The sequence below is a fragment of the Kogia breviceps genome, chromosome 5, assembly GCF_026419965.1.
Source record: "Kogia breviceps isolate mKogBre1 chromosome 5, mKogBre1 haplotype 1, whole genome shotgun sequence".
Classification (NCBI taxonomy): domain Eukaryota; kingdom Metazoa; phylum Chordata; class Mammalia; order Artiodactyla; family Physeteridae; genus Kogia; species Kogia breviceps.
The window spans coordinates 101,547,646-101,573,983 of NC_081314.1; the positions used below are offsets into that span (position 1 = coordinate 101,547,646).

A 26,338-nucleotide genomic window follows, 5' to 3' on the forward strand; every position below is an offset into this window, starting at 1 on the left:
CTTTCTTTCTTTCTTTCTTTTCTTTTCTTTTCTTTTCTTTTCTTTCTTTCTTTCTTTCTTTCTTTCTTTCTTTCTTTCTTTCTTTCTTTCTTTCTTTCCTTTCTTTCTTTCTTTCTTTCTTTCTTTCTTTCTTTTCTTTCTTTTCTTTCTTTTCTTTCTTTTCTTTCTTTTCTTTCCTTTCTTTTCTTTCTTTTCTTTCTTTTCTTTCTTTCTTTCTTTCTGTTTTGGCTGCGTGGCATGTAGGATCTTAGTTCCCCAACCAGGGTTTGAACCCGCACCACTTGCAGTGGAATGTGGAGTCTTAACTACTGGACCGCCAGGGAAGTCCGTACATTTCTGTCTTCTATTGTTTATTGGACTTTTATATCCTCACTAACAAAAGATGCCAGGTGTTTTGTAGATTGCATTTTTCCCCCTCTGTGTACTATAATTATGACTTTGGCTGTTTATTGAATTTCGAAATAAAAATTAAGTGCCTCTTAATTGTCATATTGCTATATTTATTATTGAAATTCCAAATTCCATTTTTTTTTCTTAGTGGAAAAGGAGCCTAAGAAATAAGGTCCTCTCTGTAGACCATAAAAGTAAAAAAGGTGTACGTGGGCGTCCTGTCACCTCTAAGACATCACCAGAAAGGTAAGATACATGTATGTGTGTGATATAGGATGGGCTTATACTATGTATAGTGTGACCATGAATGATTCATTTAACCTTTTCGGTTCTCAAATTTTCACAACTTTTAAAATACAGTGATTGAGTTCAGTGGCTTCTACTGTTCCTTCTAAGCTCTTTCTGTGATTAATTCGTCTTAACTCCTTGTTTTTGTGTGTTTGTAACATCTTGAAAGCTTTAGCTAATAAAGCAAGAGTTACATATAGACTCGTTAAGATTCTGGATTCATCATTTGTGCTCCACTTAGCAACTGTGGTCTTAAAGTCATAGTATTAATGAATAATGGATACGCTGGAATTAAATATCTATGGGATTCAAATTACAATTATAACCAGCAGGAAATCGGAGCTAAATTTTAGTATTGGACATCAGTAAATGCTTAAAAAGTTGTTATTTTGCAAAAGGGTATTATCTTTTTTAGAATAGTGAATGAATAAAAAGTGACAGTAACAAAGTAAAAATTACAATTATTGGGAATGAGAAGACTAGTTGGAGGTTTTTTTTTTTTTATTAGTTTATTTATTTATTTTTGGCTGCATTGGGTCTTTGCTGCTGTGCGCAGGCTTTCTCTAGTTGCAGTGAGCAGGGGCTACTCTTCGTTGCAGTGTGCGGGCCTCTCTTGTTGCAGAGCATAGGCTCTAGGCACGCGGGCTTCAGTAGTTGCGGCACATGGGCTCAGTAGTTGTGGCTCGTGGGCTCTAGAGCACAGGCAGTAGTTGTGGCACACGGGCTTAGTTGCTCCGCAGCATGTGGGATCTTCCCAGACCAGGGCTCAAACCCATGTCGCCTGCATTTGGCAGGCAGATTCTTAACCACTGTGTCACCGGGGAAGTCCTAATTGGAATTTTTGATTTTATGTCAGAGCACTCTGTAAGCTGTTTAGTCTGAATTCTCACCTTTCAAGTGAATCGTCCTTAGGAAATAAACATATCGGTGACTCCATATCCTTATCAATACTTATTTTCCCTCCCTCCTTCCCTTCCTTCCTTCTTTCCATAGTTTTCCTAGTGGGTGTGAAATGATAATCTCATTGTGGTTTTGATACATATTTCCTAATGACATTAAGTGTCTTTTTACATGCCTGTTGGTCATTTGTATATCTTCTTTGGAGAAATGTCTGTTTAGATCCTTTGCCTGTTTAAAAATTGTGGTGTTTATCTTTTTATTGTTGAGTTGTAAGAGTTCTTTATATATTCTGGATACAGGTCCTAATTAGATATGTGATTTGGAAATATTTTCTCTCACTCAGCTTTTCACTTTCTTGATGGTGTCCTTTGAAGCACAAAAGTTTTTTTCACTTTGATGAAATCCCATTTATCTATTTTTCTTTTGTTGCTGTGCTTTTGTTGTCATATCTAAGGAACTATTGCCTAATTTGAGGTCATGATGATTTACTCTTGTGTTTTCGTCTAAGAGTTTTATAGTTCTAGCTCTTAGACAGTTGTCCCAGTAACATTTGTTGAAGAGGTACGAATTTTTCTTGGTACCTTTGTTGAAAATCAGTTGACATTAATATAAGTGTTTATTTCTGGATTTGGAATTCTAGTCCATTGATCTAAATGTCTGTTTTTATTTCAGCACCAATGTGTGCTGTACACTGTATTATTGCAACTTTGTGGAAAGTTTTGAAATTAGGAAATGTGAGTCTTCCAACTTCATAATATTTTTCAAGACTTTAAAAAAAATTTTTTTCTGGCCGCACTGTGTGGCACGCAGGATCTTAGTTCCCCAACCACGGATCAAACCCATGCCTCCTGCAGTGGAAGCATGGAGTCTGAACCACTGGGCTGCCAGGGAAGTCCCTTTTCAGGATTGTTTTGGTTGTTCTGGGTTCCTTGTATTTTCAACTGAGTTTTAGAATCAGTTGGTCATTTTGAGCAAAACAGCCAAGGATTTTGATGGAGGATGTGTTGAATCTGTAGACCAATTTGGGGAGTATTGCTGTCTTAACAAATTAAATCTTCTGATTCATGAATATATCTTTCCATTTATGTAGGTCTTATTCAATTTCTTTCAACAGTGTTTTGTAACTTTCAGTGTGTCTTGGACATTTATTGTTAACTTTATTCCCAAGTATTTTCTTTTTGATGCTGTTGTGAATGGAAGTGTTTTCTTAATTTTAGTTTTAGTTGGTTCATTGCTAGTGTGTAGAAATCCCGTTTATTTATATATGTTGACCCTGATTTATATACTGTGACCCTGTTTGTCCTGTTCTAGAAATTTTTAGTAGATTGCTTGGAATTTTGTTTATATAAGATCATGTCATCTGCAAACAAAGATGGCTTTACTTCTTCCTTTGCAGCTGGAGGCCTTTAATTTTTTCCCCTTGCCTAATTGTCCTGGCTAGAATGTACAATGTATAATGGAAGTGGTGAGAGTGGAAATCTTTGTATTGTTCCCACTATCAGAGGGAAAGCATTCAGTATTTCACCATTAACTATGATGTTATAGGTTTTTTATAGATGCCCTGCTATGGTTTGAATGTTTGTACAATATCTCCCCAAAATTCATATATTGAAATCCTAATGCCCAATGTGATGGTGTTTGGAGGTGGGGCCATTGAGGGGGGTGCTTAAGTCATGAGGGTGGAGCCCTCATGAACGGGATTAGTGCTCTTTTTATAAAAGAGACCTCACAGAGCTTCCTGGTGCCTTCTACCACGTGAGGACACTGTGAGGAGTCTGCAGTCTGCATCCCAGAAGAGGGTCTTCACCAGAGCCTGACCATGTTGGCCAGCACCCTGATCTTGGACTTCCCAGCCTCCAGAACCGTGAGAAATAAATGTTTGTTGTTTATAAGCTGCTGAGTCTGTGATATTCTGTTATAGCCTGAACAGACTAAGACATGCCGTTTTTCATGTTGAGGAAGTTCCCTTCTGTTCTTAATTTGTGGGAGGCTTTTTATGATGAATGTGTGTTGGATTTTGTCAAATGCTTTTTCTGCATTTATATCATGTAATTTGTATCCTTTATTAATATAATGTATTACATAAATTGATTTTTAGATTTTAAACCACCTTTGCATTCCTGGGATAAATCTCACTTGATTCTGATTTATGATCCCATTTATGTGTTACTGGTTTCAGTTTGCTAGGATTTTATTGAGGATATCTATGTTTGTATTCAGAAGGGAAAATAACTTGCTATTTTCTTATGTTGTCTTTGTCTGGCTTTGGAATCAGGCTAATAATAGCCTTGTAGAATGAGGTGAAAAGTGTTGTCTCTTCCTTTGTTTTCCGGAAGAGTTTTTGAAGGATTGGTATTAATTCTTGTTTAAATGTTTGATAAAATTCACCAGTGAATCCATCTGGTCATTCATTGGTGGTGGTGGTGGTGGTGGTGGTGGTGGTGTGTGTGTGTGTGTGTGTGTGTGTGTGTGTGTGTGTGTGTGTGTGTGTGTGTGTGTGTGTGTGTGTATCTTTGAAGTTTTCCAGTTAGAAATTAAGATTTTTCCTTGTTATAAGTCTGTTGAGATTTTCCTTTTTTTTTTTTTTTAATAAGTCTGTTTTGGTAGTTTCTGTTTTTCTAGGAATTTGTGTATTTTATTTATCTAATTTGTTGCCATACATTTGTTCATAGTATTCTATTATACTGTTCACAATTTCTGTAATACTGTTAGTGATGACCCGTCTTTCATTCCTCATTTTAGTAATTTGAGTGTTTTCTTTTTTTTTGTTCAGTCTACCTAGATATTTTTAAATTTTGTTGATCTTTTCAAAGAACCAACTTTTGGTTTCATCAATATTCTCCGTAGGTTTTCTATATTCTATTTCATTTATTTTCACTATAATCTTATTTTCTATTTCTTCTCTTTGTTTTGGACATAGTTTGTGCTTCTTTTTCTAATTTCTTAAGGTACATGGTTAGTTTATTGATTTGAGATGTCTTCTTTCCTAGTATAGGTGTTTAGTTTTAAATTTTATTCTAAGCACTGCATTAGCTATACCTCATAAATTTGGTATGTTGTGATTTTCTTTTCATTAAGCTCAGAAGTATTTTCTAATTTCTGGTCTGATTGATTCACTTCTTTTGAAAGTGAATTGTTTAATTTCTATGTATTTTTAAATTTCAAAGATTTTTGTCTTTTATTGAGATATAATTGACATAACATTATATTAGTTTCAGATATACAACATCATGATTCTATACTTGTATATACTATGAAATGATCACCACAGTAAGTATAGGTAACATCCATCACTCAAATAGTTACAGATATTTTTGTGTGTGATGACAACTTTTAAGATTTACTTTCTTAACAACTTTCAAATATACAATTCAGTATTATTAACCATAGTCCCCATGCTGTACATTATATCCTCATGACTTAGTTTTGTTGTTGTTAATTTTTAATTGAATTCCACTGTGATCTGAGAACGTTTTGTATGATTTCACTTCTTGTAAATTTGTTGAGGTTTATTTGTGGCCTGGCATATGGTCTTTGTTGGAGAATGTTCCATGTGTTTGAGAAGAATGTGCAGTCTGTTGCTGTTTGTTAGAGTGGTCTGTGGATGCGTTGCTTGATGGTGTTATTCAAGCCTTCTGTATCCTTGCTGATTTTTTGTCTAGTTGTTCTATCAAAACTGGGGTTTTAAGTGTTGAACTATTACTGTTGACTTGTTAATTTCTCCTTTCTGTTAGTTTTTGCTTAATGAGCCTTGTGGTCCTGTTATTAAGTATATGTGTATTTATAGTCAGTATATCTTACTGATGAATTAACCCTTTTGTCAATGAAATGTCCCTGATTGTTTCTACAGACTTTTTCTTTTTTTGCTTTAAAGTTCTATTTTGTCTAATACTGATAGAGCCATTCCACCTGTCTTAAGGTTGCTGTTTGCATGGTATACATGTTTCCATCCTTTTTCTTTGAACCTGTTTATTTCTTTGAGTCCAAAGTGTGTCTCTGGTTGAGAGCATATCGTTGGATCTTATCTTAGTCTGTTTAGACTGTTATAACAAAATACCATAAGACTAGGTGGCTTATAAACAAAAAACATTTATTTTTCAAAAGTGTTATAATTCCTGGGAAGCCCAGGATCATAGCACTCCCAGATTCAGTATCTGGTGAGGGCTTCCTGGTTCTTAGATGGCCATCTCTTTACTGTATCCTCAAAGGGTGGAAGGAGTCCTCTCTTGAACCTTTTTTATGAGCACTAATCCCATTCATGAGGGCTCTACCCTCATGACCCAGTCACCTCCCAAAGGCTCCACCTCCTACTGCCATCACTTTGGGGGTTAGGATTTCAAAATATGAATTTTGAGGTGAAACAAACATTCAGAACACAGAAGGTCTTTTTTTTTTTTAATCTACTCTCACAATCTTGACCTTTGACTAAATTATTTAATCCATTCACATTTCATGTGAATCAAGGTGTCCTCTAGGCTGTGCTTCCTTTGAAGGCATTAAGGAATAATCTGTTCCATGTCTCTCTCCTCTCTTCTTCATGCATTCAGTCCTCCATATTTACGTTTCCCCTGTATGTCTTCATGTTGTCTTCCTTCTGTGTGTGTCTGTTTCTGCCATTTTTATAAGGATACCAGTCATAAGGTACAGGCATACCTTGTTTTATTGTGCTTCACGTTATTGTGCTTTGGAGAGAATGCATTTTTTACAAATTGAATGCTGCAGGCAACCCTGCATTTAGCAAGTCTGTTGGTAGCATTTTTCCAGAAACATTTGCTCACTTTGTGTCTCTGTGTCACAGTTTGGTAATTCTCCCAATATATCAAACATTTTCATTATTATTATATTTGTTATGGTGATCTGTGATCAGTAATTTTAAAAATTCAGGTATAATTGATTTGCAATACTGTGTTTCAGCAAAATGATTCAATTGTATATTTTTTCAGATTATATTCCATTATAGGTTATTACAAGACACTGAATATAATTTCCCGTGCTATACAGTAAATCCTTCTTATCTATTTTATAGTAGTTTATACTGGTTAATCACATACTCTTAGTTTGTCCCTCGCCACCTCTCCCTCCCGTTTGGTAACCATAAATTGGTTTTCTATGTCTGTGAGTCTGTTTCTGTTTTTTTTTTTTTAAGCATCTTTATTGGAGTATAATTGCTTTACAATGTTGTGTTAGTTTCTGCTGTATAACAAAGTGAATCAGCTATATGTATACATATATCCCCATATACCCTCACTTTTGCGTCTCCTTCCCACCCTCCCTATCCCACCCCTCTAGGTGATCACAAAGCACCGAGCTGATCTCCCTGTGCTATGCGGCTGCTTCCCACTATCTATTTTACATTTGGTAGTGTATATATGTCATTGCTACTCTCTCACTTCGTCCCAGCTTACCCTTCCCTCTCCCCATGTCCTCAAGTCCATTCTCTATGTCTGCGTCTTTATTCCTGTCCTGCTCCTTGGTTCATCAGAACCATTTTTTTTTAATGTGTTAGCATATGGTATTTGTTTTATATGTGTTAGCATATGGTATTTGTTTTTCTCTTTCTGACTTACTTCACTCTGTATGACAGTCTCTAGGTCCATCCACCTCACTACAGATAGCTCAATTTCATTTCCTTTTATGGCTGAATAATATTCCTTTGTATATATGTGTCACATCTTCTTTATCCATTCATCTGTCGATGGACACTTAGGTTGCTTCTGTGTCGTAGCTATTGTAAATAGAGCTGCAATGAACATTGTGGTACATGACTCTTTTTGAATTATGGTTTTCTCAGGGTATATGCCCAGTAGTGGGATTGCTGGGTTGTATGGTAGTTCTATTTTTAGTTTTTTAAGGAACCTCTATACTCTTCTCCATAGTGGCTGTATCAATTTACATTCCCTCCAACAGTGTAGGAGGGTTCCCTTTTCTCCACACCTTCTTCAGCATTTATTGTTTGTAGATTTTTTGATGATGGGCATTCTGACCGGTGTGAGGTGATACCTCATTGTAGGTTTGATTTGCATTTTTTTAATGATTCGTGATGTTGAGCATCCTTTCATGTGTTTGTTGGCAATCTGTATATCTTTTTTGGAGAAATGTCTATTTAGGTCTTCTGCCCAGTTTTGGATTGGATTGTTTGTTTTTTTGATATTGAGCTTCATAATCTGTTGGTATATTTTGGAGATTAATCCTTTGTCAGTTGCTTCGTTTGCAAATATTTTCTCCCATTCTGAGGGTTGTCTTTTCATCTTGTTTATGGTTTCCTTTGCTGTGCAAAAACCTTTAAGTTTCATTAGGTGCCATTTGTATATTTTTGTTTTTATTTCCATTTCTCTAGGAGGTGGGTCAAAAAGGATCTTGCTGTGATTGATGTCATAGAGTGTTCTGCCTATGTTTTCCTCTAAGAGTTTGATAGTGTCTGGCCTTACATTTAAGTCTTTAATCCATTTTGAGTTTATTTTTATATATGGTGTTATGGAGTTTTCTAATTTCATTCTTTTACATGTAGCCATCCAGTTTTCCCAGCACCACTTATTGAAGAGGCTGTCTTCTCCATTGTATATTTGTGCCTCCTTTATCAAAGATAAGGTGACCATATGTGCATGGGTTTATCTCTGGGCTTTCTATCCTGTTCCATTGATCTGTATTTCTGTTTTTGTGCCAGTATCATGCTGTTTTGATTACTGTAGGTTTGTAATATAATCCAAAGTCAGGGAGCCTGATTCCTCCAGGCTTGTTTTTGTTTCTGAAAATTGGTTTGGCTATTTGTGGTCTTCTGTGTTTCCATACAAATTTAAACTTTTTTTTTGTTCTAGTTCTGTGAAAAATTAATACTGCTATTAATAAAGCTGTTGTGAATATTCATGTACAAGTGCCTGTGTGGACATGTTTTTATTCCTTTTGGTTAAATACCTAGGAGATGGGTTACTGGGTCATTGAAAGTACATTTTCAACTTTGTTAAGCAACTGCCAAATGTTTTCCAAAAGTAATTGTGCCACTTTACATTCCCATCAGCAGTGCAGAAGAGTTTCACTTCCTCCACCCTCCTGCCAGCACTTGTATGGTCAATCTCTGTCATCATCCCTTTTAATGTATGTGTAGTGATATCTTCTTGTGGTTTTAATTGCATTTCCTTGATGAATGATGATGTTGAGCATCTTTTCATGTGCTTATTGCTTTTTTACATCTTCTGCCAAGTGTCTGTTGAAATATTTTGCTGTCCTCCCCACTTTTTTGAAAAGACAGACTTTTTTTAAAGCCTGGAAAGATGAGGTTAATGATATTAAGCACCTTTTAATGTGCATATTGGCTATTTATATGTCTTTCTTTTGAAGTGTTCAAATATATTTAAATATATAGAAATTTTAAAAATTTTACCTTTAATTTGGGGTGAAAAGATTGCTGACTTCTACCTTAGGATATTATTAGTCAATCAGATTACAGTAAAGCAAATTTATGAACATGAAATAGGCATTTTCACAGAGAATCCAAATTGTCTTTTTCACTTAGAGCCAACTATTAGAATTACCAGTAAAATCACCAGTGGTGAGTCTTATTTGGTTTGAGTGAATAGAAAAATGGCATTTTCCAACATTGAATATTTTCATATTTAAAATTATTAAAATTACCACTGGGATATTTTCCCAAATAATTTAGCAAATTACTAATAGTCAGTAGTTTTCTCAGACAAAAAGTATACCTTATATTTCCTTAAGATTTTAGAAGTATTTTTATTTAATCATTTAGAATTTTATGTTGTACAGTTGTAAAACTTATAAAAGAGTAGTCCTGAATGTAAAAAATAATTTTTTTTCACTAATCAATAGATAGCTTTTGGCTAGGTAAAGATGTTTACCATTTTTTACAAAATTAATTGGTTGACATTTCTCTTTAAATAAATAGTATAGTACTTGCTTAGTATAGAAAATAGAAATAGAGACAAGTTGAAAGAAAAAAACACAGCCAGTCACTCTTAAAATTTAAAGTAGAGGATTTTAAGAGACTAATAAGTAACATTCCATTAAGTGGCTTTATCATTGTTTACTTAACCATTCTGCTATTGCTGGGAATTTTTAATTTTTAAAATTTTTAAATTTTTGGCTGTGTCGGGTCTTCGTTACGGCACATGGAATCTTTGTTGCGGCATGTGGGATCTTTGTTGCGGCATGTGGGATCTTTGTTGCGGCATGTGGGATCTTTCGTTGGCGGTGTACAGGCTTCTCTTTAGTTGTGGCATGTGGGCATTGTAGCATGCGATTTTTTTTTCCCCTCTCTCTAGTTGAGGTGTGCGGGCTCAGTAGTTGCAGTGCGAGGGCTTTGTTGCCATGCGGAATGTGGGATCTTAGTTCCCTGACCAGGGATTGAACCTGTGTCTCGTGCATTGGAAGGCGGATTGTTTACCACTGGACCACCAGGGAAGTCTCTATTGCTGGGAATTTAAATTTGCGTTCATTTTGTTGCTTTTATAAATAATACTGTGATGAATATCTTCATGCATAACTTTTTTCCCGTTTCATATTTTTTTGGTACAGGATTCCAGGCAGGATTATTTTGTTAAGAGTATAACAAACACGCAAGATGTTGTTAACATTTTCCCACATTTGCCTTCTCTCAGTCTCTTTTCATATATGTATGTAAGTGCATATCACATATGTACATTCATGTACACATTTTTTTTCCCAGAACCATTTGAAAGTAAGTCACAGATGTCAGGCATTTCACCTCTGAATACTTTAGCCTGCACTTCTTAAGAACAAGAAAATTCTTTTACATGATAACCACAATACATTATGAAGAAAATTTATAATAATTTCATATTATCATCTAATATAAAGTCTAGAATCAGAATTTTCTAAATGTTCCCCAAAATATCTTTTGTTAAAAAAATCAAGGATCAAATTGAGGTTCATGCATTTTATTTTTTGGTTATTATGTCTCATTAGTCTCTTAATCTTAGAATAGCCCCTGCCTCCCCCCGACCCCTCTAAACCATGACATTGACTTCTTTGAATAGTTCAGGCCAGTTGTCTTGTAGAATGTCCTACATTCTAGATTTTTATAATTGGGTTTGTCCTCATGATTAGGTTCATGTTACATTTTTGGCAAAAGTACTTCATAGCTGATGTCATTTGCTTATTGCATCATATCAGGGGATACGTAATGTCTGCTTGTCCCACTGTTGGTGGCCTTACATTTGATCACTTTGTTAAGGTGGTAGCTACCAGATTTTTAGTTTTAAAGGTGCCTTTTTCCTTCATAATTAATAATCATTTGTGAACCTAATTATCTGTTTGCATTGTGCTGACACCAAGGTGGCTGAGCAGTGATGGGAAAAAATATCACAAAACACAGTATGTTTATGCCATTATAAATTTGTGATTATTAACCCTACTGGATTCCTCAACTTCAAGATAATCCTACTGTGTTTCTCTAGTCAGCTTGTGTTCCCCCTCTCCACAGTGATGATTTGAAGCCTTTTCTCTCCTCAAGCCTGTGTTCTTTTATCTTTTGTATCACTTTGAAAAAATGATCTTGGTTTCTGGAAGAAGGGAAAGGGGTTCTTCTCCCACCGTAAACCAGCACAGTGGAGCAGTTAAGAGTGCTGGCAACAGAGTTGAGAGTGTGTGGCTCTGGATCCCGCTCTCACTACTCACCCATTTTACTATGGACTTAGTTATTAACCATTCTATTCTTGGTCTTCTCAGTTGCAGAAGAATAATTACCATTTTACTTCACAGAGTAGTTGTGAGGATTAAATGAAGTAAATCATTGTAGAGGTCTTAACATGCTTCCTGGTATATGATGCATGTTCAGTAAATATTAGCTCTTTTTATGCTACTTCTTAAGAAACTTAATTATAAAGTTAATTATCCTGTCTCCTGTATCTTCAACCTCTCCTAGTCTGTTGACCTCTTTCCATAAGCACTGAAACTTACACAGATATTTTCTATCTTAAGCTAACTAACCAACCAATAACTAACTAAGAAGACCTTTCTTGCATCTCACATTTATCTTCAGCTCTTGTCCTGTATCCCCCTTTCGTAGCTGTTTGTCAACTGCCTACATTTGCTGTGTCTGTGTCCCCTTTTCTTCTTTGCCATTTCTGCTCCCACCATTCCACTAAACTATTCCTAAGTCACCATTTCCTCTCTAAATTCATTATTACCCTTTTCTCTTGGTGTTTTCTTTATTATTCATAAAAGATCAAAGTCATCTTTTAAAAATACAGCTCTGGTCTCATGGTTCTCTTGTTAAAACTAGGGGATTGATATTGTTGTTGACATTAAAGTTTCAAATCCTCAGTATAGTCCACAGGGTCCTGCCTAACTGCCCATCTTTATCTTATACAAATTTCCTCTTCACTCTAAGCACTTGAGCCAGGTAAGTCCTTTAATTTCCTTGAACAAGCTTTACTCATGTCTGAGCATTTACATTTTGTCCTCCTTTTTGAACCACTCTCCATTTCCTTTCGACAGTTTCAGCGTAAATGTCATATTCTCGGTAAAACCTTCCCTGATCTGGTTCAGAAGCAATGCAGCACCTGTATTTTCTGTTCATATTGCTCATCACAGTTGTAATGAAATAACTAATCGGGTAATTCTTCTTTGTGATGTAAGCTCCATGAAGGCAGGAACTGTAACTCTTTTGTTTGTTGCTGAATCTCCAGATTCTACTAGTACAGTTGTTTTGCTAGAAGGTATTTGGTAAGTACTTGTTGAACAAAGAATGAATTATTATTCATTCATAGAAATGTCACTCATCTCTTTATTCTTTAATGATAAATAAAGTGTTTGGAGTTTCAGTGCGTTCTATAGAGGTTCCTCTGAAGACTACTGTCCCGCTTCTTCCAGATGATCTGAAGATACAGCCCCAAGTGGCTGCGACAAACAAGTGATTTCTTTGAGCTCTGTTTTATATTAAAAATACACGAACACTTTGCTTTCTGTTTCTTAATATTCTTAACATTTGTTAAACAAACAGTGCCTAAAACTGGTACTAGGGAATAGAATAGACACTCTTCTGATCACACATTTCCAATTCTTCCAGCCATTCCTCATTTGACATTGTCTCACATCTACTTGGTAGCCTGTTCACAGTCCTGCAGAAACTATATTTCATGGTTCTAGAACTGAACACAGTTCTTCAAGTATTATCAGCACATAGATATGTTGAAAGAGTAATGGGAAAAATGTAATGAGGCAGAGCTGGAAGTGCTTGGATTTATCAGTTTTACTTTTGAAATTGGTGTAGGTACAGTAAGTGTTTTAAGTTGACATAGTTTTAGAAATAAAGTAAAATTAAATGTATCTTAAGACTATGTAGGGTTAAGATTGTAGATGTTGTACTGTTACCCTCAGTTTTAATTATGTTTTCCAAATCAAATACTAAAACAAGAATACATTTTTAGTGCAGAAAGCGGTTGCCTATGTGATGTGATGTGCAGATGTGTGTTGTTCCACTTATAGTGTGACCAGGCGCAGATTGGTTACCAGCAATCCAACAGCTGTACGTGTGTGTGACCACAGATGTAGTATACTAGATAGAATTCTGAAGAAAGAACCAATTTAAGTGAAATGTGCTTTAGTTTTTCATGTATATTTGAGAATGATTAGGCATATTTTTTACTTATGATATTTACTACTCTGGTTAATTTCTTAAAGACTGAATTTAGAATTCCTGGAGGTTTTCATTTGTTATAATTTGTGATGAATTCATGTATTATATAATGTTTAGTACTGTATGTATTAATTATTTATGTGTGTAACAGGCAACTCAAAGTTATGTTGACGAATGTCCTATGGACGGATTTAGGACGAAAATTCAGAAAGACCCTACCTAAAAATGATGATAATTTATGTGATGCCAACAAGGTGCAATCAGACTCATTGCCTTCGACATCTGTTGACAGCCTAGAGACATGTCAAAAATTAGAACCTCTTCACCAAAGCCTTAATTTATCTGAAAGGTATGTTGTTCAGTATTGATTTTGTTCAACTTACCGCATTTGAAATAATTTAAGTCCAGTAGTCTTAAAAATAAGATTGTTGGAAACGATCTTTAAGAAAATCTCCATATACAGGTGTGACTCCCTCCAATCTTAAAGTTGACAATCTTAATTTACAAAGTTAATGATTCTACATTTCATTAGATTGACATAGAATTATTTTTAAAAACAAGTATTCTTAGTGCAGTTAGCTTAATAATTTGATTCACATGTACATATTTTTTTAAAAAATTATTTATTTATTTATTTATTTATTTTTGGCCACATTGGGTCTTCGTTTCCTTGCGCGGGCTTCCTCCAGCTGCAGCGAGCGGGGGCCACTCCTCATCGCGGTTAGCGGGCCTCTCACTGTCGTGGCCTCTCTTGTTGAGAAGCACAGGCTCCAGACGCTCAGCAGTTGTGGCTCACGGGCCCAGTTGCTCCGCAGCATGCGGGGTCTTCCCAGACCAGGGCTCGAACCCTTCTCCCCTGCATTGGTAGGCAGACTCTCAACCACTGCACCACCAGGGAAGCCCCTCACATGTACATATTTTTAGAGATTCACATATGATATAAAATGAAGAACTAGATATATATATAGATGGGTAAGGACCTAGATTAAATATTTTTTGAAAGGTAAAGATGCAGAAAATATAGCAGGTATGTATATCTGTCTATCTGTAGATCTTTTTAATTTTCCTCATCTTTAACATACCTTTTAAATATTATTTAACCTGGGTCCTTACTGCTTTTGACTTTGTGAGCTTCCTTGTATTTTACATGCATTTTTTTAAAAAAAGGAGATGATTTTGAAATATTACTCCCAGATTTTTGATAATAAATATGCGGTTTAATTTTGAAAACTAACAAGTTTTGTTCTATATTTTTTAAAAGAATTATATATGAAGTTTGGGGCTAAAAATTAGGAATTAGCTCTGGGAATTTGTCATAACATATTAATAATATTTTTAATGTATGTCCACTTACAGTTTTAACCCTTAAATGAGTATTTTTTAGGGGAGGTATTTTGCTTTCAATTAGAATATCCTGTCATTAGCTAGATGGCACTTTGGTTATTTGGTCTGTAATCTGATAACAATTTATAAGTGCTTTAAGCCAAGATCCAGTGAAAACCTGTTAACTTTCAGCACAATTATTTTAAATATTAAAGAACTCTGTCAAAACATCTGAACATAGTATTATGCATTAATTGTTCTTTTAAAAAAGGACACTTTAAAAAAAATACATCTTTATTGGAGTGAATCGCTTCACAATGCTGTGTTAGTTTCTGTTGTACAACAAAGTGAATCAGCCATATGCATACATAGATCCCCATATCCCCTCCCTCTTGCGTCTCCCTCCTACCCTCCTTATCCCACCCCTCTAGGTGGTCGCAAAGCACCAAGCTGATCTCTATGTGCTGTTCGGCTGCTTCGCACTAGCTATCTATTTTACATTTGGTAATATGCATATGTTGATGCTTCTCTCACTTCGTCCCAGCTTACCCTTCCCTTTCCCCATGTCCTCAAGACCATTCTCTATGTCTGTGCCTTTATTCCTGTTCTGCCACTAGGTTCATCAGTACCATTTTTTTAGACTCCATATATATGCATTAACATACGGTATTTGTTTTTCTCTTTCTGACTTCACTCTGTATGACAGACTCTAGGTCCATCCACCTCACTACAAATAACTCAACTTCATTTCTTTTTATGGCTGAGTAATATTCCATCGTATATATGTGACACATCTTCTTTATCCATTCATCTATCGATGGACATTTAGGTTGCTTCCATGTCCTGGCTATTGTAAATAGTGCTGCAGTGAACATTGGGGTGCATGTGGCTTTTTATTTATTTTTTTAACATCTTTATTGGAGTATAATTGCTTTACAATGGTGTGTTAGTTTCTGCTTTACAACAAAGTGAATCAGTTATACATATACATATGTTCCCGTATCTCTTCCCTCTTGTGTCTCCCTCCCTCCCACGCTCCCTATCCCACCCCTCTAGGTGGTCACAAACCACCTAGCTGATCTCCCTGTGCCATGTGCCTGCTTCCCACTAGCTATCCACCCTACGTTTGGTAGTGTATATATGTCCATGCCACTCTCTCACTTCGTCACAGCTTACCCTTTCCCCTCCCCATATCCTCAAGTCCATGCTCTACTAGTTTTGTGTTTTATTTGCATCATACCCCTAGGTTCTTCATGACATTGTTTGTTTTTCCTTAGATTCCATATATATGTGTTAGCATACGGTATTTGTTTTTCTCCTTCTGACTTACTTCACTCTGTATGACAGACTCCAGGTCCATCCACCTCACTACAAATAATTCAATTTTGTTTCTTTTTATGGCTGAGTAATATTCCATTGTATATATGTGCCACATCTTCTTTATCCATTCATCTGTTGATGGACACTTAGGTTGCTTCCATGCCCTGGCTATTGTAAATAGAGCTGCAATGAACATTTTGGTACATGATTCTTTTTGAATTATGGTTTTCTCAGGGTATATGCCCAGTAGTGGGATTGCTGGGTCATATGGTAGTTCTATTTTTAGTTTTTTAAGGACCCTCCATACTGTTCTCCATAGTGGTTGTATCAATTTACATTCCCACCCACAGTGCAGAGGAGGGTTCCCTTTTCACCAAGGACACTTCTTTTAAAAAAGGCAAAAACATAAAAAGCTATGTAACAAGAATTTCCTCACCAGATCATATCTGCTGTAAATTTGACTTCCTAAAGCACCCAAAACCTTAGAGTTAGACAACTTAGCTTCAGTAATTTATGAAGCAGTTTGCTCTCATTGTCTTGGAGTCCAGTGTTTTTCCTCCTTAGTACAGGTGAGCTATTCCCTTACTGTGCTTCTAGATCTAAATAAAGGGGGCTAAAGGAATGACCCTTCCAATCCCTTTGAGTCTCTTGAAAAGAAGCTTTAGCTCTCTTCCAATTGACATCTGTCCCCTCATCCCATGTCTGTCCTTTTTTCAATTAGATCAGCATGATTGGAAAAGTGTAATGTTTCATTCTTGTGGAATAGTTTTTCTCACCAGAAATTGTTAGCAGCTAGATTACGTGTCCATGAAATTTAAATATAATGTGAAATAAAGAGTCCCAATAAGATTCTAATTTGGTTTTTACTGTGTGTGTGTGTTGTTCTGTTCATTTACTGGGATGAACTACTAGTTAGTCCAGACTTTTTCCCTCAACTCCACGTGTCCTAAGTTTAACTTTTTCCAAAGTGGATGCATCGTCTTTGTTCTCAGACTTGTTCCTATTTCTGAATCTCCTCCCTGTCTGAATATATGACTCCTCTTTACACTTAGTTCTTCAAATTAGAACTTGGAAATTGTCCTGGCTCCTCTTTTTTCCTTATCCTTTGTATCCAATCATTTATCATGTCTAGTTATTTGTACCTCCTAAATCTGTCTTGAAATGATCTTTTCTTCATTTTTATTGCCACTGCCTCAGTTCAAGCCCTGATAACTTTGTGCCTTTATTATTAGGATCGTAATTTGATTGGGCTTCCTGAGCATAGTCTTTTTCTTCTAGGTTATTTCTCTGTATTGTTGCTGAAGTATTCATTCTAAAAGGCAGATGTTACTTGTCACTCTCCAGTTTAACATCTTTCTGTGGCTCCACATAAACTTTAGGATAAAGTTCAAATTCCTTACCTTGGCATACAAGGTCCATGATGATTTCACCTTTGACTATCTCTAGCTTTGTGTCTGTCCAGTCTTCCATATTTATGCTGTGCTTTAGATTTAGGAAACTACTGGTAGTTCACTGAATGTATAATGCTGTTTTATTCCTCTGAGCTCATGCTTTTTGTTCTCTTATTTTGGGAACAATTCTCCTTTTCCCCTTTACTGACTTATATTGAACTCATTATATTTAACTTTGAGCTCATTTCTTCTTTGATTCCACCTGCCACATCTGCATTTGATCCCTTTCTTTGTCTTGCTAAGCAGCCTGTTCCTGTATCATAGCACTCATCACACTATACTGTGATTTTTAGTTTCTCTGCCTCCCTGACAATAAGCTTCATGAGGGCAGGGACCCTACATTTTATTATTTTTCCTTGCACAGTACTGGGCACATACTAAAAGCTCAATAAATGTTTGCTGACTATAAGAAAGAGATTGTTTCTCAGCAGAGTTACATCTCCAGTCTCCTTGATTGAAATGTCTTTTCCTCCATCAGAACCAATTATCTGCTCTGTAATTTTGGTGACAATCAGGAGACGAGATATCACAAGCTTCAAATAAGAAAATTGGAGAACTGTTTAGGGTATAGCTTTGGATAGATGTTTTCTTTGTGGGGCTTGCTATCTAGACTAGGAGACTGAGACTTTGACATTATGCTGTTTGTCTTATTTTCATTTTACTTAGCTAAGATTTCATTATTTCAGAAAGATGAAAGGGAGAAAAATTTATTTTTGGTTTTTAATTTTAACTTAAAGTTTAACTATTGAGTAAACCAAAATTACTCATTCATTCCCAGAAATGGCATTTTTTACTTTTAAAAAATTTTATTTACTTGTTTGTTTTTATTTTTTAATTAAAAATTTTAAACTTTTAATTAAAAATTTTAAACTTTATATTGGAGTATAGTTGATTTACAATGTTGTGTTAGTTTAAGCTGTACAGAAAAGAAGTGGCATTTTTTAGAAATTTTATTTGCATTTTAGGATCTAAAGGTAGTGATCTAAGTAAGTTGCCTTTTATTGAAGATAGTTTAGCCTTTTAATTTCCGGATAAAGTTGAGAAGAAAAACAGAAAACACATGATACCAATCAATCTTGTTAAATAATGAAGAAAAGGGTCAAGAGTTTTAGAAATATCAAACTAGCAGTATGTGGGATGCATATATTTCTTTTTAAACAAGTAAACCATATTTTAGTGTAGGTTTTATCTCCATATGTGGTTCATATCTGTTTTCCTGGGAGAATATTTCTAGATCCTTATAAACTTCGGACATTAGGCAAGAAAGAGCCTAGTGGGAGACATGTGCAAAACTTTTGAGAAGGTAAACTATCTTTCTCCTGCTTTCATCTATTGGCACCAGGGATTAGTAGAGAAATATTGATACAGTGTAACTATATTCTGTTAAAAAAATGTTAGTTCCTGGTTCTTGGAATTCCCCTAAATGGCTTAATTATATTTATTCATGTTTTTCTTAAGTTTGCCTATGTTTGAAGTTTTAGAAAATTACATATTCCAGATATCGTGGTGGTAAGACTTTCTGGACACCCCGGTATTCTTGTAACCTTAAGACTTCTTTAAGCCAGTAATGTTTTAGTTGAGTGATAATTTATTCACTTAAAATATAGCTTAATAAAAGAAAAGAGCAAATTTAGGAAGTCTGTGCATCTCTTTAAGAAAGTAATTCAAAAATTAAAAATGTTTTTCTTTGTAGCTAAAGAAACTGATTTAGAAAGTAATATTTTGAATTATATCATCTGGGATAAGAATAGATTTATAGGAACTCTAAAAAAGACCCGGTGCAGCCTAAATAAAGAAATAAAGAAATGACCATTGTTAACAAAAACAAGAAAAAAAAGTTTTCATCAAGAAAAAAAAGTTACATAGCACAGTTTTAGAAAAGCATTCATCTAAATTACAGCAAAATAAAAACTAAATTAGTATTGCAATTTTCTTGCTTGTTATTTATAGCTTTATTACCAGATGTAATTGTTATCTTTCAACAAGGGTTCCATTTCTTTAAAAATTTGCTCTTAGCATCAAGTATGTTTTATTAGCTCTCATCAGTTTTTCAAAGTTTTTCCCCATTTATTAAATTATTTCAATCTTATATTTACCTTGCTTACCAATATGTGGGGGAGGAACTCACAATTTGTGATTGAAAAAATTAAGAACCAGAGAAAATAACCATGTAGAGACACTATCAATAAATGATATTACTTTTCAGGCTAGTATACTTTGTTTCATCTCACTGCATTACAAAATTTGTTTCTCCTTTGGCTTAACATATTATATATTGAAGTGTGATTTCATAATATTAGTAAAGTTAAATTCTGTTTTACTTACTTACTTTTGCATACTTGGGAAAAAATTGGATGGACTGTGTGAAATGACATTTTTCAGTCCTTATATATTGTGATAGTATGAGAGATGAAGTATACACCTTTATATATTTCTTGTGAAAATTCAGAATCTTTTGAAATGCTGGCTAGCCCTAGAATTTCCATGGCAGTGCTAATTTATAAGTTGTACACCAAAAGACAGTTTAGGTATTATGAACTTAGTTATTACTTTATAGATTTGTTTTCTGTAAGGCTGTCATACAAAGCTCTCTGTTTCTTCAAGGTACACAAATTACATAAGTTGTGAATAGCTGATGAAAGATGTTTGGGCTATGGTGAGTGTTATGGAGAGCTAGAGGTACTGTAGGCATTGCTAACTATTTAACTATATACTTTTCTAATAAAATATTTTCATTAAGATTGCAGAGCATGATGAATTATGACAATCAAGCACTAATTGAAAAGATCATTTATAAGTTTGAGCAAGACTTCAATAGGAAAATTAAAGTGAACTTCCATTTATTGTATATTTACTATGTGCCAGGACTTGTGCTAAACTGCTTTACATCTATTATTTCATCTAATCTTAATAATTTTTTAAGGTAGATATTATAATTCTCCCTATCTTTGAGATGAGGAGATCGAAGATAAGAGGTATAAATTATGGTAACTTATGTAAGGTTATATAGTTACTAGGTGCTGAATTCAGAACCCAACCTTATGTTTGTCTGACTCCAGAGTCCTTGCTCTTAACCTGTGCCGTACTGCTTTTCATTCTTCTGACCTTTAATTTTTTAATAAGTAGGAATTGGACTTTATTACGTATTTTATGTGATGTCTAATTTATTAACCTTTAAATATTCTACTTACTTAAAAATTTTGTTTCTTGTGGCATTTGTTCACATAGTAGTAGAATGCTTTCTAATTGAAAGGTATATCATGGTAGACGTGCTGAGATAGTTCCTTGAACCTTCTGATAGCTTCAGAGGCCCTCTAGGGCTCTTGTGCTTTAGAGATGCGGGTTCTACTGCAGTTTGGTATATAATCTTTTCACATGGTTTTTGGGTGAATTTTGAAATTTTTATCTTCTAGGAAAAACTTTCAGCTATTTGTTTAGCTTAAAAATTCTCATTTAGGGCTTCCCTGGTGGCGCAGTGGTTGAGAATCCGCCTGCCGATGCAGGAAACACGGGTTCGTGCCCTGGTCCGGGAAGATCCCACATGCCGCGGAGCAACTAAGCCCGTGAGCCATGGCCGCTGGGCCTGCGCGTCCGGAGCCTGTGCTCCGCAACGGGAGAGGCCACAACAGTGAGAGGCCCGCATAACGCAAAAAAAAAAAAAAAAAAAAAAAAAAAATTCTCATTTATCCTCTTAAGATTCTTTTTTCATAGTTCTGCGTTTTCTTCCTTCAAAATCTAGCAGCAAAACAAACCATAAAAGAATAGAATGATCATTTATTATTCAGAAGCTAATTCTAATCTTTATAATTTTTCCCTTTCCTTGCTGATATTTGTATTTTTTGTTGTTGTTGTTGTTGATTATTCTCTTCAGTACTTTTTATAGAACTAATCTTCTATGGACTCTTTCTCTCTTATTTGGAGAGGCAGCTTTTTTTTTAGGGACTCAACATTTAAAAACACATTTAAACATACTATAGTCAGGCATTTAAACAGAGGTACTAAATTATAGCTGATATTTCTTTGGTATTTCTTCCTCTGTGCCCCAAATTTTCTCTTTATTTAAACACTACGGTTCTTGGATTATTTTCATTATGAGCCACATTTTAGAATTCAGTAATGATGAGGGACCATAAAAAGAGTGTATCATCTGCTCTTAAAATGAGCTATCAACTAGTATATCAGATTCTCTCATCTCTTAAAAGTAAGTAAAATTTTAATTGTGCTAAACTATTTGGAAAAAAATAGTTCTTACCCAATAAAATTCTCTCTTCTAATATTCCTGCATTTTCCCTAAAGCATTGAGAACTGTAGTTGAGTTCTCTTTAGTGATTTATTTCACAGCAATTCCTAGTGTGAGGTCAGACAGAAGAAATCTTGAGACTCCTTACTGGTCCTGTATTGTCTTCATTCCTACTTCATTTCCAGGATTTTAAGAAGGTTCTGTCAGGCATCAAATATACAAAGCAGACAATAATAAATAGGATTTTTAGATATTTAAATCATGAGAGGAGATAGAAAAATATCTCTGTCCTCTTCTCCCCACAGTTAGTGGTTGTACTAAATGGCTAACTTTCTTTGCTTTCTTCCTTCACTCAAACTCTGAGTTCAGAGAGTTGTATTTACTACTAGCCTTGTTTTTAGATCAGATACTGCTTAATCAACCCAGTACATTTTTTTGTGGAGGTTGTGCTGGAAATAGATATTTTTAAGGTTTCCTGAAGTATCTACAGAAAAGCTCAGTTATCTTGATGCTGTGGCAGGTGAGTATTGAGGATGCAGTGTAATGGAATAAAATTTAAAAAAACAAAAGATAATTGGCCCAGGTTCTTCTTCCAGGAAGAGTTGCTTATACTTGGGCAACCATTTAACTTTTCTGAGGTTTGAGTTCTTCATGTTTAAAATAAAGAGAAGGCTAAGTTATTTTAAAGTTCTCCTATGCGTTGAAATTCTACATTATCTGGAACATAGTGAAAAGAACACAGTGCCTCTATGTAGTGAGAATAGAGTACCTCTGAGAACTACAGCAAATGTAACAAAGTACAGGGATGCTCACATTTTTTTACTTAAACAAAAGTACTCTGGCCCTTTCTAGGTGTTATCTACTGTCTCTCACAAAACGGTCAATAAAGTGCTTCAAGTGACATATGGGTAACAGTCAAGGGGGACATCTGATAAAGAGGAGATAGGAAACTTAAAAAATACACTAATGTGGAGTAAAAAAGTCACAATAATTTGGCCTGGGCCGGTCAATTCAGTTCAGATAGTTGCCTTGAGGGCATCATTGTAGTGTGGAAAAGAACATCAGTTGTTTATAGTAACAACTGGCTAACCAGGAGAAGATTAGGCTATCCTCTTCTGTTTAAGGATTATATGAAACCACCACTTTAAAAAAGTTTGGAGTGTTAAAAATTACACTTTACTAAACATTTATTTTGTTGACCCTTTTCCCTGGTGCTATTATATAAAACATTTATTACCACCAGTATATGTGCTGTTTCACTTAAGGACTCTATCATTACCATAGATGCAATCTGAATGATGTCGTCCTTATTGGATTTAGCATTTGTCATTTACCAATTATGAGTATTGTTATTTATCAAGGACCTTTCTGTTGAAGGAGAAGAATAAAGATTTATTGAATTGGTTTGTAGTGTCTGTGTTTTTAATAACTACTGGAAAAGAAAAAGAAAACAGTTTTTGAGAAAAATTGGTTAAAATTTTAAGCAACCCCAATAGCATCCACTAAGTACAGTTAAGCCATTATAGTGGCATGCCAATCTATGCCAATTTATAAGATATAAGTATTTCTAGAAACACAAAAAAGAGTGTTCATCCAACATTTTGAGTTTTTATGGGCTGATTTCCAGGGTGGTATAATTCTAATAGCTTACTTGTACTGAGTTGAAAATGCTTGAAAATTCAACTTCCTAGAATTTTTTTACTGCAAATTTCAGTACAGTACAGTGTTTGTTATTTTATATGACAGGATACCCAGAGTTATATTGACGAATGTCCTGGGAACGGAGTTAGGAAGAAAATACATAAAGACCTCACCTGTAACTGAGGCCAGTTTGGGTGATACAGACAACTTGCAATCAGAGCAGCTTTCTTCATCATCTGATGGCAGCCTAGAATCTTGTCAAAATCTAAATCCTCACAAGAGCTCCTTTTTATCTGAAAGGTATGTTTAGTGATAACTTTACTCAAAATAAATATTTTACTTATTCTCATGAGCCTTCCTCTATTCTTCCCCCACAGATATATTACTGCTAAATGAGAGGCAGCTGTGCTCTGATGGCTAGTATAACTTTTCTCCCTTGCTGGCTGGAACGGCTGTTTGAACCAACAGTCCATAGCTAATAATCAGTTTCAGACAGTACCTGTGTTTTGGGAAAATGGAGGCAGACTCTTAATGAAAATTTAGTTACCTGTTTCAGTTTATTTGTCTGGTATAATTGAAATTCATTCTCCTGACATCTGTCTATTCCTTCTCCTTCTTTGTCCTATCCATCCATCTGGCTGTCTATCCATCCATCCGTCTGTCCGTCCATCCATCCCTCCATCTTTTCTTATTCACTATTTGTATACTCATATTCTAGAACTGTACCTGGCCATTAAATATCTACTGAATGAATGACTGAATGCATTCCTCACAAAAAATGGCTTGAGATAGCTGAATTCCATTAACAAACATGGCTTACTGTACTAATAAGAGAAATGGAAATCAGCAGTTGCTTTTGTTTTAAGCTTTAGGAAAGGCTCATTTGGGGGCTGTAAATAAGAAAAAAATTTGCAGTAAAAAGCTAGGGGATGTCAGTTAGTAAATAGTACTAGATCTTTTAACTTTCATTTACCGTGAACTTCTCTATTTTATTTTCTGCTTTACACCAGTACAATAAATAGTTTTCATCTGAGTGAAAAATTATTGATCCAGTCTTAATTGTCCCTCTACCCCCAACCAAAAAGTAACTTCTGGTTTGTATTTCTCTTGTAAGCCTAATTACATTAAAGAGTATTTATGGTTGCCTTTTAAAATATCTATAACAAATTTCTTAATTTCTAACACATTCTGTTTTTATAAACTGTTTATTTCTTATGAACTTATAAATTTTTTGAATTTTTCTCCTTTTGGAAAATATTTTGTGTTTCACTTAGGTTCTACTTAGTAAATTTTCAGTAATAATTTTAACTTTATACTTTTTCTGAATTTGCTGAAAAAAAAAGAGCTCCAGTGGCATTATCCAGTTACTAATAAATTTAATGTATAATCAGAGATAGTAGAAAGGCATTTATCATTTTGCACTATAAGTGTTTATATTTGCCTCCTGTACTAGACCATGAGCTCCTTAAGGAGAGATCATATCTTATTTACATTTATATCCAGTGCTTAGCTCAATACATATTGAATTTTGTGCACTTGGGTTAATGTTCATGTCATTTAACCTTGATCTTTGGTTTCCTTAGTTGTAAAAAGAGAAATAATTTTGAATAATGTTTCTAACCTCACAAAATTGTGTATAATCATTTTAAAATCTCACTTGTGAGAATTCTTTATGAACATAAAATACCATACAAAAAATTGTTATTATTGAAGATACTTTCTGTAGAGAAAGTCACTTACGTACTGTTACCATGGAATTCAAATGACATCAGTGCACATTCATGGTGTTAAGAAAAATAGCACTATTGTGAGGATTCTGTGAAACTATCAAATTGTAATCTATACTTTTCAGGCTTTATACCAATCTGGGGCTAAGGTTTACTAGTAACAACTCTAAAATTTCTGGCTCTTTCTAAAATCTATTCAGTGAGAACTTTAGGTCTCCTAAGGTCCTTTCCAAATAGTATGGAAATTTTCAGGTGGTATTTGATATGGACCCTGGAAATTCATTCTCTTGGTGGTAATTTTCTTTCTTTGATTCTTGCATTTAGAATAGGCATAGACTTTGGAGCCAAACGCCTGGATTCAGATTTTAGCAGCACTGCTAACATGCTGACTTACCTTGGGCAAGTTACCTATTCTATCTTTAAAACAGGGATAATTATACACACCTTATAGGATTATTGTGCAGATTTAAGGAGATACCCTATGTAAAGTGCCTAGAACTTCATAGGTAAGCAATAAATGGTAGTCACAATTGCCACAGCCATACTAGTATTACCATGTGGTTTAAGGAGTACTGTACTTCTTAAACCAAACTAGTTCTCTCTTCCCTTAAAATGGGTTCATTTTGAGGAGAATCCAGCGTGCCCCATAAATTTTAAGTATGGCCATATCATCACTTCAGTAGATATGCCCCATTAAAACTAAATACAGCATGAACACAGGATAGGCTCAAGGAGGGGACTCTTGTAACCAGCCTCCCCCTAGTTATTTGTTTTAAAATCAGAAAGAGTAAATAGAAATTAGATCTTCTCAGAAGGAAACATGATGTTCTGACATTATTGTTACTGTTCTGTTATTGTAGAGAATGTGGCCAACTTTGTTACAAAGATAGAATGTCAAGTAGCAACTAGAAGTTGGTGGGTTGAAGAATGGGGGCTATGGCTGAAAACTGAGGAGGTTTCCTCTGAAAACCGAATGCTTGGGCCCTTGATGATACATATGGAAAAATGTTATATGAAGGCTAAAAGTCTTACTTTAGCCTTAGCTTGTCTTTAGTGTTCAGAGCTGTTATTACCAACTTTAATGACAACCTGAATGTAGTTATATAGGAAAAAATGTCTTGTGTTTTATGCCAAAAATAAAGGATTAATAGAAAACACAAAAAGTGAATAGGAAATTTAAATTAAAATGGTCACCTTGAAGTAGCATATTTGTTTTTTCTAGATGCCAATTTATTATTTTAACATATAGATACTTAATTATTAACCTTTATATTATTCCTATAACAAATTTTAATTAATATTTATTGTCTTTACTATGATATTACACTGTGATAAATGCTATACCTGTATTAACTTATTTAGTACAGACTTGAATTACCGCTTAGGCAATTTGCTTAACTTCTCTTTCTCTGTACCTCAGTTTAGCCCATCTGTAAGATAA

At 34.8% G+C, this 26,338-nt stretch overlaps 1 protein-coding gene across 19 annotated transcripts in view; it reads left to right on the top strand.

Annotated features, from left to right (window-relative positions):
• Positions 1-26,338, top strand: part of SENP7 (SUMO specific peptidase 7) — a 159,632-nt gene that overhangs the window by 61,753 nt on the left and 71,541 nt on the right. For 7 of the 19 annotated variants that reach the window (XR_009335875.2, XM_067034733.1, XM_059064659.2 and 4 more), the window contains 3 exons: positions 539-636; positions 13,347-13,544; positions 23,276-23,470. The exons of 1 other annotated variant lie outside the window; for it this stretch is intronic. Coding sequence is in view for 17 of the 18 variants with exons in the window: in XM_067034733.1 (XP_066890834.1) it covers positions 539-636; positions 13,347-13,544; positions 23,276-23,470 (491 nt within the window). In the remaining variant the exon portion in view is untranslated. The remainder of the gene's footprint in view (positions 1-538; positions 637-13,346; positions 13,545-23,275; positions 23,471-26,338) is intronic. 11 more of the 19 variants (XM_067034739.1, XM_067034738.1, XM_059064665.2 and 8 more) reach the window with 3 other exon arrangements.